This window comes from Mauremys reevesii, linkage group 27, assembly GCF_016161935.1.
Source record: "Mauremys reevesii isolate NIE-2019 linkage group 27, ASM1616193v1, whole genome shotgun sequence".
Taxonomy (NCBI): Eukaryota; Metazoa; Chordata; order Testudines; family Geoemydidae; genus Mauremys; species Mauremys reevesii.
Window position 1 is genome coordinate 8,115,758 of NC_052649.1, and position 17,043 is coordinate 8,132,800.

Genomic DNA, 17,043 nt, shown 5'->3' on the forward strand with positions numbered 1-17,043 from the left:
CCCACACAACTGCCTCAAGCAAAGGGCTGTTTGTCAGCTGGCAAAACAATAGCTAGGGAGTGTTACCACCCCAAGGGCCTTCGGGGTCAGGGCTCCGTATGTGCTGCTCACTTTCATTTTTAATCTTGTTACCAGTTAGGTTCAGCTCAGGATGCTGACAACGGGCAAGCCCCGGGGGGTCTGTGTCGCTGCACTGGGCAGACACACCAGGGATATCCCTGGCCCAGGAGGCTTATGTTTATTTCAAACAATCAGAGTCCAGGGGTGACTGGGTGGCAGAGAAGCGAGCTGCCATGTGGTGCTCTGAGTGCGCACGTCCCAACCTGGGAGTGCTGGGAACACAACAGATTCAGACCCCGATCCCTCCCCCTCGGTTTCAGTGGGTTCACTTCAGGGCCTTGAAAGGTATCTAAAGTTCCCATCCGACCCCTAGCCTGAGTCTGGTCGCAACGAGCTTTCATCTCTATCTGGTGGGAAGCTGCAGACGTGCCCTCCTCACCCATGTTCTTCCCGCTAACATCCCCAGGGATGGCACCATGCCAAGGTTCCCATCAGAAGCGAACCCTCTGCCGCTGTGGTTGAAACCTGTAATCTCCACCCACACCCACCCAGTCAGCCTGGGGATATGCACACTGGAGTGTGCTGGAACATGTGGCAAATGTCAGAGTAGAACTCCCCACCCGCACTGCTCTAGAAGGAAGCAGAGCTAGACAAATATGCCCCTTACTTGATTTACAGCGAAAGGAAACAAAATCTGTTCTGGGAATGAAAAATCACTTTTTAAAATGTAATTGGCCCGACAGCCTGGCAGCATGTTCTCCTGAGCGGATCCGAGCTGGTGAACAAGCACAGGATAGAAGACACGTGCAATGTACATCTCATCGGTGCCATGCTGTAGATCCCTCTCTTGACTCTCCGAGTAGGGATTGTTTCAGTGACTCGTACCAAGGGGATGGATTTGTACCACTCGGCGTGATGGGATTTTCACCCCATAAGATAAGACACCCATGCGCAATGGCCAGTTCTGAACATGAGGAGGGTTGAAGCATTCAGAAGGCAGTGAAGGAAGTTTCCTTTTTAGCGTCTATGGTCCCACTGCTGCGGTTACATATTCTGAAGAACAGGGCATCAAGGATCATTGCCAAACCTGATCTCTCTTGGCCTGCTGAACCACTTGCTAGAAGTAAGCAGATTGGTCTGATGTGTAAATCTTTAAGCAACTTTACCAGTCATTATGCAATGCAGTGTTTCTAGTGGTTCCAGCTGCCGGGCTGTAAGCCACGACTCGTAGGGTTGCTCCCTGACTGCCAGTGAGTCAGTCACTGACCTCTGCGCCTCATCACCCCCCATCTGTGAAACGGGTGGTTAAATACAGACCTACCTCACAGGAGAGCTGCAAGGCTCTGTAGTGCTTACAAAGCCCTTTGAAATAATCTGATGAAGAGTACGAGGACGGTTGTTTCTATTTAGTGTGGGTTGGGTTTCTCTCTCTAGTGCTTACTAGACACAGCACTTTGACGACATGTCAAACCTCTGTGGCTGGCTAACCTTCCCAGAGAGGAAGTAAACACGGCTGCCTTTATTGTTTACATGCCTTTAAAGCTGAATGATGAAGTCTTGCAAGAAAATCAAAGTGGCTTCAAAACATGTAGGCAGAGTCGCTGGGTTTGCAAGATCCAAGGCGTGAGAGCCCGGGAACAGAACGGCAGCGTCTCTCCCCAGTTGTGTTCCAACACACAGAAAACTGTTCTTGTTTACCACTGTCTCTGGCTATACTAACAAAACAAATGCAGATCTCCTGATATCATTAGTAATTGTTTCAATCCAAACAGATGCTGCAGCCTGAATGAGATCATTCTGCATCTCACACTGATGTAGGCTGCATTCCCCACTTGCTGCTTTGCTAAAAATACAATCCAGGCCTGAACGGACTCCTTTGTTCGGAGAGGTCAGTGTCTCTTCAGGGCCTCTCCGTGGTGAACCCAGGGGGTGGGGAGGAACAGAGCCACATCAAGGGACTCACTAAGAAGCATCTCTTTCATTGCCTGCAAGCACTGAGAGCTCTGCTAGGAGCCAGCTGTCTGAAACAACTCCCTTCTCCTGAAACGTGGTGAGCTGTTCACTGCTTGGTTAACAAGCTTGTCATGTGCTCTCAGTTCTCCAGGTGCTGCAGCCAGTCCTACTCCATAGCCCAGCTCAACCTGAAAGGCTCCTCGGACTCCTTTCATGGGAAGAACATTCCTGATCCCTTCTCCCCTAGGATCTGCCACATCCTCACTGGAGAGGTGTATCCTCCTTCAGAAGGGCAGTGGCCTCAACAACTCCCCTCTGAACTATTCAACCCCAGTGGCTGGAGGGGCTGGTAGGCCCTCTGCTCACCCTGCCTCTGCAGCAATCCCAACCCTTGCTAGCTCTTGGAACAAACTGCCAAGACAGACAACCCACCCTGCACAACAGTGAGGTGGTGCCAGATTAGCCCAAGAGCTTTTGAGCAGCATCTTTCATCTGCCTCCTACCACCATATAAATCCTAACACAGATTTCCTCCTGCTCTAGCTTGCAACCATCCTTTAACATACTAGCATCAACCCAAATCACATACCTGATTTTCATTGCACAGAACAAGAGGCACAGCCAAGAACATGTCATTTCCAGAATGGTCAGAGCCTTCTGAGCGCCGTCTGAACACCACGTCCCAACGGAGCTGTTGCACTAGCCTTCCTACCTGGCTGGCACCCTGCAGCCATCCGGATCTCTGAATGTGTAACTCAGGTCTGTACAATCTACAGCCTCAATGCCTCCCAAGGCCATTCCTCCTCTCACTTCCTGCCTCAATTGCAAAGTACTTTAAGCTTATCTGGGAACTAAAGAGCTGGCCAAAAGTTCCAGGAAGTCAAGTGCTTAGCTTTGTGTTTCGGAGGTGCTCCAAGGTCAGAAACTCCAGGCTGTGCACATTTTGACTTACTTTCTAGGCAGCTCGCCTAGTGCCCTGCCATGCAGAGGTTTGTTTGCATCTCCAAACTCTCTGGGCGAACAATGGTGAATCCCCAGGAGATCCAAGCAACCCTTCTAGTCACTTGCAGGGGCAAAAGGCCACAGTCAACTTGCTTCATAGATACATTCAAGGCATTTTGCTACAGGATAGGAGCCTTTCAGCTGAAATCCAGTCCAGACCTCTATCATCAGATGCTATTCAGTGACCTACGTGTAAGGATACGATTTAGTCACAGAGGTCACGGATTCTGTGACTTCACCAGACCTCTGTGACTTCTTTGGCTTCAGCAGTCAGTGGCTGCAGCCGGGGCTGTGCCTTCCCCCCTTCCCGTGGTGGTGGGGCTCGGGCTGACATTCCCCCCCCTCGTTATTTTTAGTAAAAGTCACAGACAGGTCATGGGCTCCAGTGATTTTTTGTTTATTGCCTGTGCGACCTGTCGGTTATTTTTAGTAAACGTCATGGTGACAAAATCTTCATCTTCCCTGTGTGAAATGAGCTTGGTGAGCTCAGTGCCGCTGGCAGCAGGCAGGTGATTACAGCATAAAACCAGCCTAGCACTACACACCCCTCTCCCCCCTGCATGCTGACAGTCCCAGCAGAGAGGCCAAGGAATGAATGGGTCACAGCACAGAGGGGTCTCCTCTCTCACCCCCTAGAGATGCTTCTTTCAGGTCAGGGATGAGAAACAGCGGCTGGGGAATGAGAGGGTGGGGGCAACATGTGACACTTACAGTACAGGATACTTCCATACTGCTGTCGCCAGGCTGGTCAAACCAGCCTCTCCTATCACTCTAGGCTCAAACTAGACTTCTTCAAACTTAAATCTGGTCTTATCCTGCAGCTAGACCCCGTCACCTGGGAGCCAGCCTCATTACAATACAAAGCAGCACAGTAGCACATCAAGCAGCACATTCCTCTGTGCATTAGCACCCCCTACTGATCAAGGAGCGATGCTGCTACCAGTTGCTTAGTGCAGGATATTGAGCTGATTAAAGAGGACCTATAGCAGGGGTTCTCAAACTGGGGGTCAGGACCCCTGAGGGGGTCGCGCGGTTATTACATGGGGGTGGGGTCATGAGCAGTCAGCTTCCACCCCTGACCCCGCTTTGCCTCCAGCATTTATAATGGTGTTAAATATATAAAAAGTGTTTTTAATGTATAAGGAGGGTCGCACTCAGAGGCTTGCTGTGTGAAAGGGGTCACCTGGACGAACGTTTGAGAACCACTGAACTATAGCTCACAACCGGCAGGAAGGAAGGTGGGGAAATCCAGTGGCTGTGCAGGCAGATGCTTGTGTTTATCTGCCGATTCACCTCAAAGGGTATGGGAGTTTTTGAATTCCACGAATATAACGCGGTAGCCAAGGGTGTGTGTGTGGGTAAGAGAGAGAGAGAGAGAGAAGCAGCACAGCCTACTCCACAGAACTACCCTAAACCAGTGCTTCTCAACGACCAGTCCATGGAGCAGCGCCGGTCCCTGAGCTCTCCCTGACATCGTTTAGGAAGGCAGCACGCCAGTTCCTGGTATCAATAAGGCTGAGAACCACCGCCCGAAATCATTTCTGGGGAAGCCAACACCCACTAGGCCTCTTTTCTAACATTCGCGGAAGGGCCCAGGGCCAGAAATATTCTGCTTCCGTTTTGTTTTCATGGAAACAAACTTGGACCCAAGGGCTATTGTGGTGCTAGAGCTTTAAATAGTGCAGCTAGGGAGCCCTTTGATAAGGCAAACTGAAATCAAGGAAACTGACTGGTTTTAATAAGTAACCAAGACATTTATGATAAGCCCCTGATCATCCATCTACAGTATAGAATTACTCAACCAAAAAAGGAGCTTGTACGATGCTTTGAAGACATAAGGCTCTACGTATTAAATATTTAATTTCTGTACACCTGCTCTACACTGATTCTATAACAGAATTGTTCAAATCCTGCAGCGCACTATGTATTCACACTAGTTTAGTATTGGTGTGAAGAATTCTTTTCAGCACCACTGGTTATTTAAAAAAAACAATTCCATTCTGGCCTTGGACACTAGAAGTCCTATTTATCCACAGCACAGGTACAGTACCAACATCTTCAGGCTTCATGGCCAATTAAACCTTTAGTTTGCTGCTGAGACTGTCAACAAAGGAGTCAATTAATGAGATTTGTTCACTTGGAGACCCACCAACTCATTTCACATGAGCCCCTCACTATTGAGCTACACTAGATTTGAACTGGCAACCCAGTTTTCTGGTTTTGGTGACGTTTTCTGACCCCAAGATTAGGGAAGCTCAAATTCTTTCGTTTGGCACATTATTTCTTCACTGTGTAAATCTCATACTCTCCATTTTACAAAGGTAACTATGATGCAACTTCTGAGAGCACAGCCACCCTGAAGCTGGTACCAAATAGTAAAGGAAAAGGTCTGATCAAGGAACTGTTGATCCTAATATTAATTTAGCAATGAGACTTTTTAAGATACCTCTTTTTAAGATACTTCTTCCACATCATTCAGCACTGAAGAATGAGGGGAAACATCCCCCCACATATATGCACAACAGATAGACTCTGGAGCTGCCAAGCAGATGACCGAGAAACTATATATCTGGTAAAAAATGAAGTGAAATAAAGCTTCAGAAATCAACTGAGCCACAAGAAAACCGTTTCCATGGTCTAGAAATCTTTTTTAAAAAAACTCCCCCTCTTATGGATATGCTGATCTGTGATTGGATCAGAACACAGAATTTAAGCCAATCAGAATGCAGCTGTTCAACAATAACTGTCACTAACTGCACCATCATCAGATAAAATTAGTGCAGTTACATCAATCATTTTCCATAAGTATCCCTGGAATTTATGCAACAGCAGGCAACCATTATCCTGTGACCATATTCCATTCCTTCCACTGATAAGCCTCTTAAACAACCTGCAAATGACAGTCAGTTTATCTGCAGCTGTTTCAGTGCAATGCCAGGATAATTACGCTGAAATACAAATCACTGCTTTGCTACCGTCTATCTTCTCCTCTAGCCTGGGGAGCAGAAGCAGCCATCAGAGACCATGTTAGTACATTTGGGCAAAGGTTAGTCCAAAACCACATTTGTATCAAAATAATTTACACAGGTTGTGGGGTGTTTTTTTTTTTTAAATAGGAAATTTACCCACTCACCCTACAAAAGCTGTAGTGAAACATCAGGTTCCCACGCCTAGTCTGCCTAAGTCCAATAACGCTAAGCACTTACATAGCACAGCCAACCTGTGGAACTCTTTGCCAGAGGATGTTGTGAAGGCCAAGACCATACCTGAGTTCAAAAAAGAACTAGAGAAGTTCATGGAAGATGGGTCCATCAATGGCTATGGGCAAGGATGGTGTCCTAGCCTCTGTTTGTCAGAAGCTGGGAATGGGCGGCAGGGGATGGATCACTTGCTGATTCCCTGTTCTGTTCATTCCCACTGGGGCACCTGGCACTGGCCACGGTTGGATGACAAGACACTGGGCTAGATGGACCCAGTATGGCTGTTCTTATAGCACTTAGCTAATGTCTGTAAAGCCCCTTGAACCATGCAATGTCTCCAAACACCCTCTCTGACACAGCTGAGCAGTACCCCAATTTTACAAATGGGTAAACTGGGCCAGAGAAGCTGAAGAACTTGCTCAAACCCAGAGAAGAGCTTCACGGCAAAGAGAAGATTAACACTCAGGAAGTTCTTGACTGCAGGCATCTGCTCAAACCAAGAGGTCTCAAGCTCTGAGCTGCCAAGAGGGGATGGGAACATCTTGGACGTAGCACATTAATTCCTTCCTTTAACACCTCCCCTCTAGGTGACCCTGGAATAGTGTTGCCGTGCCACCCCTCAATCAGATTAAAAGACAGGATCACCCCAGCGGGAAAAAAGAAAGCCTGGGAATCCCACACTCAAAAGGACAACCACGGGATGAAACACTGAACCTTAATGACCCAGGACTGAGGTACTGGCCCTATCCCATCAAGGCAGCTGCGTGAGCTAGGTTGCTTTTGCTCTCCATTCCCAGGGTTCTAGCTGGAGCGGGCCAGGAACCAACCCTCCCACTGAGGATGTCAGAGTTCTTCTGTTTCTGGGACTCTTCAGTCCTTTCTATGGGTCGTTTTATTCATGACCAGATCATTTCCTGCAGCTGCCTTCTGAACTCGGGTATGGAGGAGGAGAGGCTGGTGCTAGAGATCTCTATAGTAGGAAGACTGAGCCCAGTTCATGATTTTTAATTGTTGATACTTTTAATATTTACACCAGTCATTTAAAAGTGAACAAAGACCTGGAGAAAATGCTATAAGGAACAAGACTACATTAGCCCGGGAGGGGGTGGATTACATGAAACTTAGCAGGGTTCTCCCAGCACTAATCAATTCTTTAATTCTATGATTCTCGGATATTTTATGCAGCATTCAGGTGCTTTTTTAACAATTTATCTATTTAATTAACATGGCGCCACAATACTTCCAATGCCACGCCTTTGGCCCGCACCCTTTCACAGCTAATAAGCAGCACACCTACCTCAGCCCTTCACCATCATTTTGAAACTGGCACTACTCAGAGGCCCCTTTCAGTTTCATTTTGTCCTACTGCTTCAGTCAAGTGAACACCTTTCTAGAGTGACAGGCTCAGCCGCACCATTTACAGACATTGTATTCCTCCTGGAGACACCAGACTACTGAGATTCAGCTCTCAGTTTTGCCCACCAGAACGAGCACAGTGTTTCCTAAAGGCTGATCTAGTAATTTCATCCCCTGCTGTGATTGCAACAGCTTAGCAGCAGGTGGTAATAAAAGCACTTGCTCTTGTAAAGAAAATTCATTACCAGAGGACAGGGCTGGGATCCTCACCACGCCTGGCCTCAGATAGTATCTGCACCGCTGGGCAAAATCTGCCAGCGAGCTTTGGGGATGAAGGAGGCTTGGTCTTTCAACAATTACTAGGTGGGGAAGAACACAGCAGTCCTAGTACTTTCAACACCCAATACATAGTGTACTTCGGAAAGTCAACATACACAATGACCATTTTTCCATGGCGCACGGGGCAGGTATTGGAGAGCAGGACTCCTTGCTTGCTCCAGGCTATCACAAATCTCAAACAGTAAGTGTTCTCTTGCAGGTAGGTGCAATTAATAAGGATCCGTGAAGTCCTCAGACACAGGAGTTAGAGAAGGGAAAAGGATCTGAACCTTCTTCAAGGGTTTTGAGCCATGAGGATTCCCCCCTCCACGACAACATGCATCGTTTAACCCTTTAGCTCCCTGTCCGGAGCAGACCTCAATCTGGCAGAGAAAGGCTTCTGCAGGCGCTAGTCAATACTGCCCCTAGGCAGAAAGGATGGAACACACTGAAAGACCAAAGCCAAGTTCAAGGAAGCCCAGATTTGCTGCCTATCAATGTTTTCTATAGCACCCATCACTGTAGGCCAGCAGGCACCATACAGCGGGCTGGGGTTTGCTGTACTGCACTAAGTTTGACCAAAAGAAGATTGAACCTTTTCTATAAAACGGACAGTGACTGGAACCATCCCTGCCTTTAATATAGGGGCACGTCAAGCAAAGGCCAGAGAGCTCAGCATCCGACATGCAGCCAAGCCGTTCTGAAACAAAGCATCACATGCTGGGAGCTGCAGGCCCTCCTCCCCACATCTGGGAGCTGCAGGCCCGCCTCCCCACATCTGGGAGCTGCAGGCCCTCCTCCCCACATCTGGCATCCTACACCTCCCTCATTAAAGGGCAGGAAGGTCCCTGATTCCACTCTGAGCACCCACCCCTGTTCTTCAGGGCTGAATTCAGTCCTGCAGACCCAGCACATGAAGCGGCAGAACCTTCTCCTCCCTGGGACCCGATCCACTATCCCCCCAGCACCCCCTCTTCGAGACGGGGGTTTTCTGCCCAGACACGACTGCGATGGCTGGGGGCACTGGAGGTGCCCAGAGAAATCCTGTTCTGGGGTCGGCACGAGGTAGGGTGACCTGATGTCCCGATTTTATAGGGACAGTCCTGATCTTTGGGTCTTTTTCTTATACAGGCTCCTATTACCGCCCCCCCCCCCCGTCCCGATTGTTCACACTCGCCGCCTGGCCGCCCCAGCACGGGGTGTCCGCTATTCAGCACCAGGCACCCGCAGGACACTGCACAAATGGCCACAGGGAAGACCCTACAAAGCCATTCAAGGGGGTGGCAGAAAAATACACCCCCCCCGGCACCCCCCACCGCCCCCGGGCCGCCCCGCCCTGCCCCGGGGGCAGATCACACCAGACTCGGGGGGGGGGGGGGTTAGCACCGGGCTGCCCCCCCTGTCCCCAGCCCCCACTCCCGGCTGCCGCCCCCCGCCCCACGGGGGGGGGTCCTGCCTGCCTGTGCCCCCCCCGAGCCCGAGCCCGCCCCGAGGGACAAGCTCCGGGAATGGGGCACCCGGGGTCACGGGGCCCCGCACGCGGGGGGTGTCGGTGACTGAGCCCCCCCGGGCAGGACAAACCCCGGCCCCGCCCCCGGCCCCCGCTACCTGCGCGTCTCCTCCTCGCCGCCCAGCAGCCCGGGCCCCTCGGGCGCCGCCATGATCACATCGCACTCGGCCGCCGCCGCCGCCGCCATCTTACAGCCGGGCCGGGAACCTGGGGAGGGGGAAAGAGAGGGGGGAGGGGGAACCGGAAGAGACTTGGACTTCCGGGAGCAAAGAGAGGCCGCCGCGGTCCGTCAAGAGGGGCCGCGGTCCGCCAGGGGAGGGGCACAGAGAGGGCGCATGAGGGACCAGAAGGGCCAATCTCCCGTGGGTGAGGGATGGGAAGGGGGGGTGGCCTGGCCGGGGGAATGGGGGTGGCCTGGCCTGGCCAGACAGGGGGGATCCCAGGGCCTGGCCAGCCGGGGGAGATGGGAAGGTGGCCTGGCCTGGCCAGACAGGGGATCCCAGGCCTGGCCAGCTGGGGGAAGGGGGATGGGAATGGGGGTGGCCTGGCCTGGCCTGCCCCGCTGGGGCGGGAGAAGATGGGAATGGGGGTGGCCTGGCCTGGCCAGCTGGGGGAAGGGGGATGGGAATGGGGGTGGCCTGGCCTGGCCAGCTGGGGTGGGGGGGGAGAAGATGGGACTGGGGGTGGCCTGGCCTGGCCAGCTGGGGGAAGGGGGATGGGAATGGGGGTGGCCTGGCCGCCTGGGGGGTGTCCCAGGCCCCCTCCAGCCAGGGGGGAGGTGCTGGGAGAGGCCTGCCTCAGAGGCAGCAAGGGGGCCATGACGGTGACTTACCTGAGATTGGCCCAACATGGAGCGGATGCCGGGTGCAGAGTGACACTGGACGTGGGGGGCACCCGGTGATGCAGCATGACGAGCTCGTGGTGTGTGTTGGGCGCCTGGCACAATGCGTCCCTGATCCCCGAAGGGCGCTGCTAGGTGCTGCTGTAACATGGCTGATAACAAATGGCAACGATCCTGGTGTAAATAGTAAACTGCCATGCTAAGGCATCCTCCTGCTAAACCACCGCCCCCTGGCACCAAACTGTCACTGTAACCACATCCACAGATAACAATCAGTTAGGTTCCAAACATCAAGCTCTGCCCATGCCTTAGGCCAGTGGTTCTCAACCCACAGCCCAGTCAGCACACAACTGCAGCCCATGTGACATCCCCCAGGCCAGACAGGTTGTATATCTATTGTGTGGATGTAGCCCACATAACACAAAGAGCTGCATGTGCAGCCCACAGTGGTAATAGGTTGAGAACCACTGCCTTAGGCCCTGAGCTTGCAATGAATATGGACGCTCAGCAGGGCCTGCCTACACAGAGCTCATTGCAGGATCAGGTCTTTCTTGCATATTGACGTGATCATTCTGTTGTGACCCTTGTCCTTCCTTGCCTGCCCTCGTCCATGACAGTCACTCTAGATTTCAGGATATTTGCAGCCAGAAAGCTTAGCTTTCTTCAAAACCACCTGGAATCTCAAAGAAAAGAAGATCAGGCTGGTGGAACGGGGGGCTGAGCTGGGGGAACTTTCCCTCCATATTTTCAGACATGAAAGTTGCTGTTTTTTTTAAAAAGCTTTTCCTTAAATGGACGATGTGGCCACTAGTTGCCTGAAGTGGCCCTGGTTTCCATTTTTCTTGTCATATTTGCACCGTGGCTGGCGAAGTATGATGGGGAGGAAGGGGGAGGGTTTCAGGAAAGACCCACTTCAGTGGGGCACCAGGGCCGCAGGCCTGCAAGCCGGGGGTCAGGAGGCTGCCAGACAAGCACAGACCTCTCATCCTGTCAATGCTGGCCACTACGCAAGCTCAATAAAGATCTCTTTCCTACAACTCTGCCTGGCAGTTATCTTCAGTGCCAATGAAAGAGTTTGCAAGGCCCCCCCCCATGAAGTTACTAAGAACATGGTCACGGATGAACCTTTGGGTGTGCGTCTGGGGTTAGATCATTAGGTAATGCAGCTCTGGTTTGTTTTTCCATTGTAGATGGGAAAGCACGACACAACCTGTCCTCTGCAACTCTAGATGGTGCTGTCCTGCCGCTGTCGGGCTGGCTCGCCTCGCAGTTGCCCTGTCTTGCTGTCTCTGATTTCCCCTTCCTTGGGTGTCATGTGAGTCAGCTAAGCCTGAAGCTGTAGGAAGAGGAGGAACCAGACAGACAGCTGTCCTGAGAAGGTAGGTAGAGACCCCCCCATCAGAGATTTGCTGTGCCAGCTGGGTGGGGGGGAAGGGGGAAATACTGATACACATTCACCGATGCTTAAAGCCTCCAGCCAAGAGCCAGCTGCCTCTGTGAGTCCAGTGCAGCCAGCTGGGCTCATGTCCTGCCAAGGCTGCAGTGAGGATCAGGGCCCGGGCAGCCTAAATCCGGTGATACTTCGCTCCCCAGCCTTGCGGCGATTCCAGCCCCCTGGGCCTGTCGCCCACTTTCACATCTGCTCTTCAGCTTCGGTAGGATTTGAGGTGGTTGGTTCGTTCCCAGGCTGAAATCTCCCGAAGGAGCATGTGTTTGTGTAGAACATGGGGGCTCAGCAGGATACACCCCCGGGGGCTCCAGCACAGATCACACCTGGGGAGAGGGAAAAGATCCAGTGGATCACTGAGTGCCTTGTTCTAGCTGCTTTCCTGGCCCCTGGCCTGGTAGTATGAGAGCCAAAAACCCATTGATGGAGGAAGGGGAGAATGGCCCCCCTTTGGTAGATGGGGAACCATCTGGTAGAGAGGTGAAGAGACTCACCCAAGGTCACCCAGGGAGTCTGTGGCAGAGCTGGGAACGGAACTGCAATCTCCTGAGCCTTAGTCCAGTGGCAGACCTGCACCAACGTCTTTCCTTCTGCTTCCTACCAGCGCAGGGTTTGGGCTCGAATTTCTCCCAACACCCTCGTCTGGTTGTGAAAACCATTTTACCGTCCCCCCGGCCACACATACCACCCAACTCACCCTGAAATGCAGCTTCCTCTGGGGAGGAGGGTGGCAACCCCGTAGCACAACTGTGGGTGGAGGGGCCCCAGGAAAGTCCTGCCTCTTACCAGAAGTGCCCCAAGGAATTGTGAAATGTTCCTGCAGATGGGAGCTCAGCTTTTGAGGTCTTGACCGAATGTCTCCTGGGAGGGATGAGGGGACCTTCAAGGACTGACCGTGCTGGGATGCAAAGCTGTGGTTCCAGAGAGATTAGGGGATGAAACCTGCAGTTCGGACCCCACGTTATTCCTTCCAGCCTAATGTAACTTATCCTGAGGTTTGCCCCAGCATCAGCGCTGGGCAGTGACCCACGTACTTAGCCATGGGGCTTGTGTCCCAGCAGGGGCCCATTAGTGTCATGTCAGGGCCATGTGCCCCAGCCCCCGCTGGCCCAAGGAGTAAGACCAGGCTCCCTGCAGTGGGGTGGCTGAGATGGCTTCTGGCGTCCCTTCCAGCCTAGGTTTCCAGGGTTCTCTCTCCTGTGGCGGTGCAGAGCGCTGAGCACCGGGGAGACCGGGCACGGCCCAGGAAACTTTGCCAAGCTCCAGCCCACGTGGCATTGCCCGGTTGACTTGCCTTTGAGAAGACGTATTCCTCCAGCTCCAGCGTCCCCCTCTTCCGTCCCCAGGAAAGAGAGCCCAGATGGGGAAGAGCTGCAAGGTGGTGGTTTGCGGCCAAGCCTCAGTTGGGAAAACATCCATCTTGGAGCAGCTCCTCTATGGGAACCATGTGGTTGGTAAGTGTGGGGGTAGGGCGGGTGACCAGCAAGGGGGCGTCCTGCAGCCCCCACAGGCTTAATGCCAAACGGCTCTGCTGTGGCTTTTCGTAATGACCAGCACCCTGACCATAATAAATCAGCGCCTAGCCCAACTGTTGACAGGAGACCCTACAATAATAAATTAGCACCAACCTCCCAGCATTCCAGAACAAACTCTAGTGGAACTGCCCAGCCCTCTGCAATTCAAATAGAGTCGTGTAAGCACGTGATGGAGGCAGACAGGGTCGTGCAGTGACAGGCAGGGGATGGGGACAGGCAGGTTTGTCTGCCAGTGTCCCAGGTGGGGAGAGTAAATAGAAAAAACCCTGGGAAAGCGGCCTCCAGCAGCTCCCTCCCACAGGCCGTTTGCCCCGGTAGGGCCGCTCTAAACACAGATGCGGGAGACCTGACTGAACAGGGAGCAGAGTATGGGCAAGGAGCTGCTATTATGTGGCAGCACCTAGGGGCCCCCTTGTGCCAGGCTCTGCCCCAAAGAGCTCCCAGTCTGAACAGACCAGACAAAGGCTGGGAGGGGAAACTGAGGCACAGGGCAGGGGCGGGACTTGCCCACGGTCACTCAGCAGGTCAGTGGCAGAGCCCGCAATAGAACGCAGGCCTCCTCCGGCACGGCAGACTGCAGCCCGGCTCCCCACGTTACCCCACACACGCCCGCCCGCTTCCCCGCAGGTTCCGAGATGATAGAAACCCAGGAGGACATCTACGTGGGCTCGGTGGAGACGGACCGCGGGGTGCGGGAGCAGGTGCGATTCTACGACACCCGGGGCCTGCGGGAGGGCCTGGAGCTCCCCAAGCACTGCTTCTCCTGCACGGACGGCTACGTGCTGGTCTACAGCACCGGCAGCAGGGAGTCCTTCAAGAGGGTGGAGCTGCTCAAGAAGGAAATCGACAAATGCAAGGATAAGAAGGAGGTGAGGCATCGCCACAGGCGCCAGAGCGCGGGGCGGGCTGGGACTGGGGGACCGAGCCCCCTCCCCTACAGCTCCCCAGTCCTTCTGGGGCTTGTCAGTGTCCTGCAGCAGTGAGTCGGGGGACCCCCTCGCCCCCCCGGCTGCCCTCTGTCTCGGATACTCAGCACAGGGGCCACAGGGACTGAGCGGGGGGTGGCAGCCTGAGGGGAGGTGGTGCTTTCTGCTCCTTGGATTTCCCCCTCTCGGCAGAGGCCGTTGGTCTCCAGCGCTGTCAGGCCAGCACCACGTTCAAGGTCTCTCTGCCTTTTCTCCTCTCCTTGCCCCTCCCTTCCCCTCCCCCGGGATTTTTAAATCAGCCAGCAAGGGGCTGAGTTTGCAAGTGCTTGGCCGGCGCTTGCGCTCAGAGCCCGATGTTTGTCGCTCTGCAGACGGGGTTAGAAAGCCAGTCAGACCCCAGGGCAGCCGGTGGGCTCAGGGAGGGACTGCTCCTTGCCACCTACAGCCTTGCACGACTGGCCAGGCCTGCTTGAGCAGGAGGGAGGGGACGTTGGCTGTCGGGTGGAGCAGGCAGCGGAGGGGGGACACATGGGAGGGATCAGTGATCTGACCCAGTTTGGGAAATCCCAGAGCCCCTTATCTCCGCCTCGGAAAGAGCCCTGTAGCCTCTGCCCAAGCTCCGGCCCCAGGGGGCTGGGCAGGACCCTCTGGAGCCCATCAGCTCTGCGGCTCAGCTGGCCGCATGGGTGGGGGCGAAGGCTGGGCCGGGAGCACAGCAGGGAATCTGGCCGGAAGGCACCAAAGGGAAAGAGACGTTCAGCAGAAAGACCAGTGCTGGGGGGGAAATCCCTGCAGGCTGCAGTGCCAGGCAGCCGGCCCTGAGTGTGCTCCGTCTGCGGGTGTTCGTACAGGTCACCATTGTGGTTCTGGGCAACAAGTGCGACCTGCAGGAGCAGCGGCGCGTGGACCACGACGCGGCCCAGCACTGGGCCAAGGGCGAGAAGGTGAAGCTGTGGGAGGTGTCCGTGGCCGACCGCCGGACGCTGATCGAGCCTTTCACCTACCTGGCCAGCAAGATGACGCAGCCGCAGAGCAAGTCCGCCTTCCCGCTGAGCCGCAAGAACAAGGGCAGCGGCTCCATGGACGGCTGAAGGCCTGGCCTCCCCTCCCCCATGGCGCTTCCACCCTCTCCTGAGCTCTGGGGCGTTGGCACGAAGCCTGCTGATGGGGGGGGCCTGGCCCCTGGCCACAGGAGGCAGCATGGCGAGGACCCGGTGGTCACTGGGGGCAGTGAAGATGCCTGGCCCGTCCCTGTTGCCTGGAGAGGGAGGGCGGCCTTGGGCGGCCGGTCTAAACTCAGGATTCGCCCAGACCGAGCCCGGGAGCCCTGCGAACAGGCAGCTGCTGGCCTGGTCTCTGCTCCCAAAGCACAGGCTAGACAAAGCTCTCGGCAAACCCACTCCTTGGCCTGGCAGGGGGCTCCAACCGCCATCTGGCCCCTTGTAACCCTTGCCCTGAACCTGGAGGGGAGCGTATGGCAGTCCCTAGCGCCTTCCTCCCCCCTCCAGCTGTGCCGCAGAATGCCCCGGCCTGTCCCCCGAAGCTCCTCCCTCCAGGCTGGTGCTGGAGCAGGTGCCCAGCTGGAAGGGGGCTCTGAGCTCCCCGGCTGTGGAGCCGTTCGGCTCCTGAACTAGACCCTGGAGCACAGTGGAGCTGGAGCGACAGCGTTCATCCTCCAGGCCTCTCCGCTCACCACCAGGCACCTGCAAACCACCTGCTCTCTGCAGCTGGGGAGGTGGATGGGGGCTCCAGGATTGCTGGGCTCTGCTTCCAGATGGCTCTTAGCCCCATGCATGCTGCACTTGCCTCCCTGGGGGCTGCGTAGATCCTGGGGAACAAGGAACTGCCCTGGGTCCCTGCAGAACCTTCACTGTCCCCTGCCCCCAGCTCTTTAACTGCCTGAGCAGCCGGGAAATGCACCTGGCCCCTCTGCAGCTGCAGAATCGGGGCGCATGGGTGAGGCCAGGCTGAGCAGAGCTTGGGGTTAGGTTCATTAAGCTCATCAGTGTCCAGGCATGTCTGCCCTGATCTGCGCCCTTTGATCCCCAGCTGAAGGCCAGGCCAAGCCACGGCGTCGGGGTCGTGCCGCTGCCTCTGATTCCCCTGTGCCCGGAGCTGAAGCCCCCCAGCATGAGGAGCTCCCTGCAGAAGCCTGGGTGGGGGCAGCCATTTGCATCGCTCGTTAGGCAGGTGCAGCTCAGCTCATTGCTGAGGAGCTGCTGCCCCCCCCACCCCCCGAGACACGTTTCCGACCTGCAGCTCTTTGGCAGAACTGGCGGGGGAGGGGAAGGGCTGCAGAGGTGCCTCAGTTGGCCAAGAACCAAGGGGTTAGTTTTAGATGGTCCCTGAGCGTCTCCTTGGCCAGGAATTTGGGACGGGAGGGAATGTGCTTTGGCTGCTGGAGGGGGACGGGACTCACGGGGTCCCCTGGATTAGCCCACCTGGCAGCAGGGCGTGTTCTGGTGCTGGGAAGTGAGGCTGGTGGGTTTTTTTCATTATTGCATGTATGTAATCTCATGTCAGAGGCATGTAGAGCCGCTTCCTCCTGGTCAGCAAGCGCCGTCAATAAACTCAGCTGCTCTCGGAGCGGGTGTGCTTCCCGGGAACGCGGCTGGCTGGGGGCATGGCACGAGCCCTGGGCCTAGCTCCAGCCACCCGTGGCTCAGTAGCTCCTGCAGCCCGTTACCGATCACATTTGTTACTGGTCCGGCCTTCCATGGAAAACTACAGGAAAAGCCTGGGCCGTCCTGAGCCAGCCCACCCTGTGGCCGGTTTTCCCCAGCCACTGGCTACAGGGCGAACGGTCCTTTGGCAATTCCTATTTCCACCTCTGCTTCCGGGGGCTCCCGCCTCGCGGGCCCAAAGAAAGGTGGCGCGAAAGTCCAGGCGCATTTAT

The 17,043-nt window shown here is 54.8% G+C and overlaps 2 protein-coding genes across 10 annotated transcripts in view; one reads left to right on the forward strand and one right to left on the reverse strand.

Annotated features, from left to right (window-relative positions):
* DNAJC7 (DnaJ heat shock protein family (Hsp40) member C7) overlaps nt 1-9,653 on the reverse strand; it is a 25,678-nt gene extending 16,025 nt beyond the window's left edge. The window contains exon 1 of one of the 4 annotated variants that reach the window (XM_039516489.1): nt 9,497-9,653. In XM_039516489.1, the coding sequence (XP_039372423.1) occupies nt 9,497-9,585 (89 nt within the window). In that variant the 5' untranslated portion in view covers nt 9,586-9,653. Of the gene's footprint in view, nt 1-2,601; nt 2,838-2,964; nt 3,164-5,460; nt 5,626-9,496 lie in introns of those variants that run through there. The other 3 variants (XM_039516491.1, XM_039516492.1, XM_039516490.1) reach the window with 3 other exon arrangements.
* NKIRAS2 (NFKB inhibitor interacting Ras like 2) lies at nt 5,861-17,025 on the forward strand. 6 transcript variants are annotated; one of them, XM_039516499.1, is made up of 5 exons: nt 5,861-6,060; nt 11,430-11,618; nt 13,033-13,140; nt 13,849-14,090; nt 14,999-17,025. In XM_039516499.1, exons 3-5 carry the CDS (start codon nt 13,047-13,049, stop codon nt 15,236-15,238), a joined length of 576 nt encoding a protein of 191 aa, XP_039372433.1. In that variant the 5' UTR covers nt 5,861-6,060; nt 11,430-11,618; nt 13,033-13,046; the 3' UTR covers nt 15,239-17,025. The 6 variants fall into 6 exon arrangements, with proteins under 6 accessions (XP_039372433.1, XP_039372435.1, XP_039372436.1 ...); XM_039516501.1 differs by having other exon boundaries at nt 5,861-6,040; XM_039516502.1 differs by lacking the exon at nt 5,861-6,060 and adding an exon at nt 9,665-9,764 and having other exon boundaries at nt 13,005-13,140.
* Nucleotides 17,026-17,043: the final 18 nt, after the last annotated feature.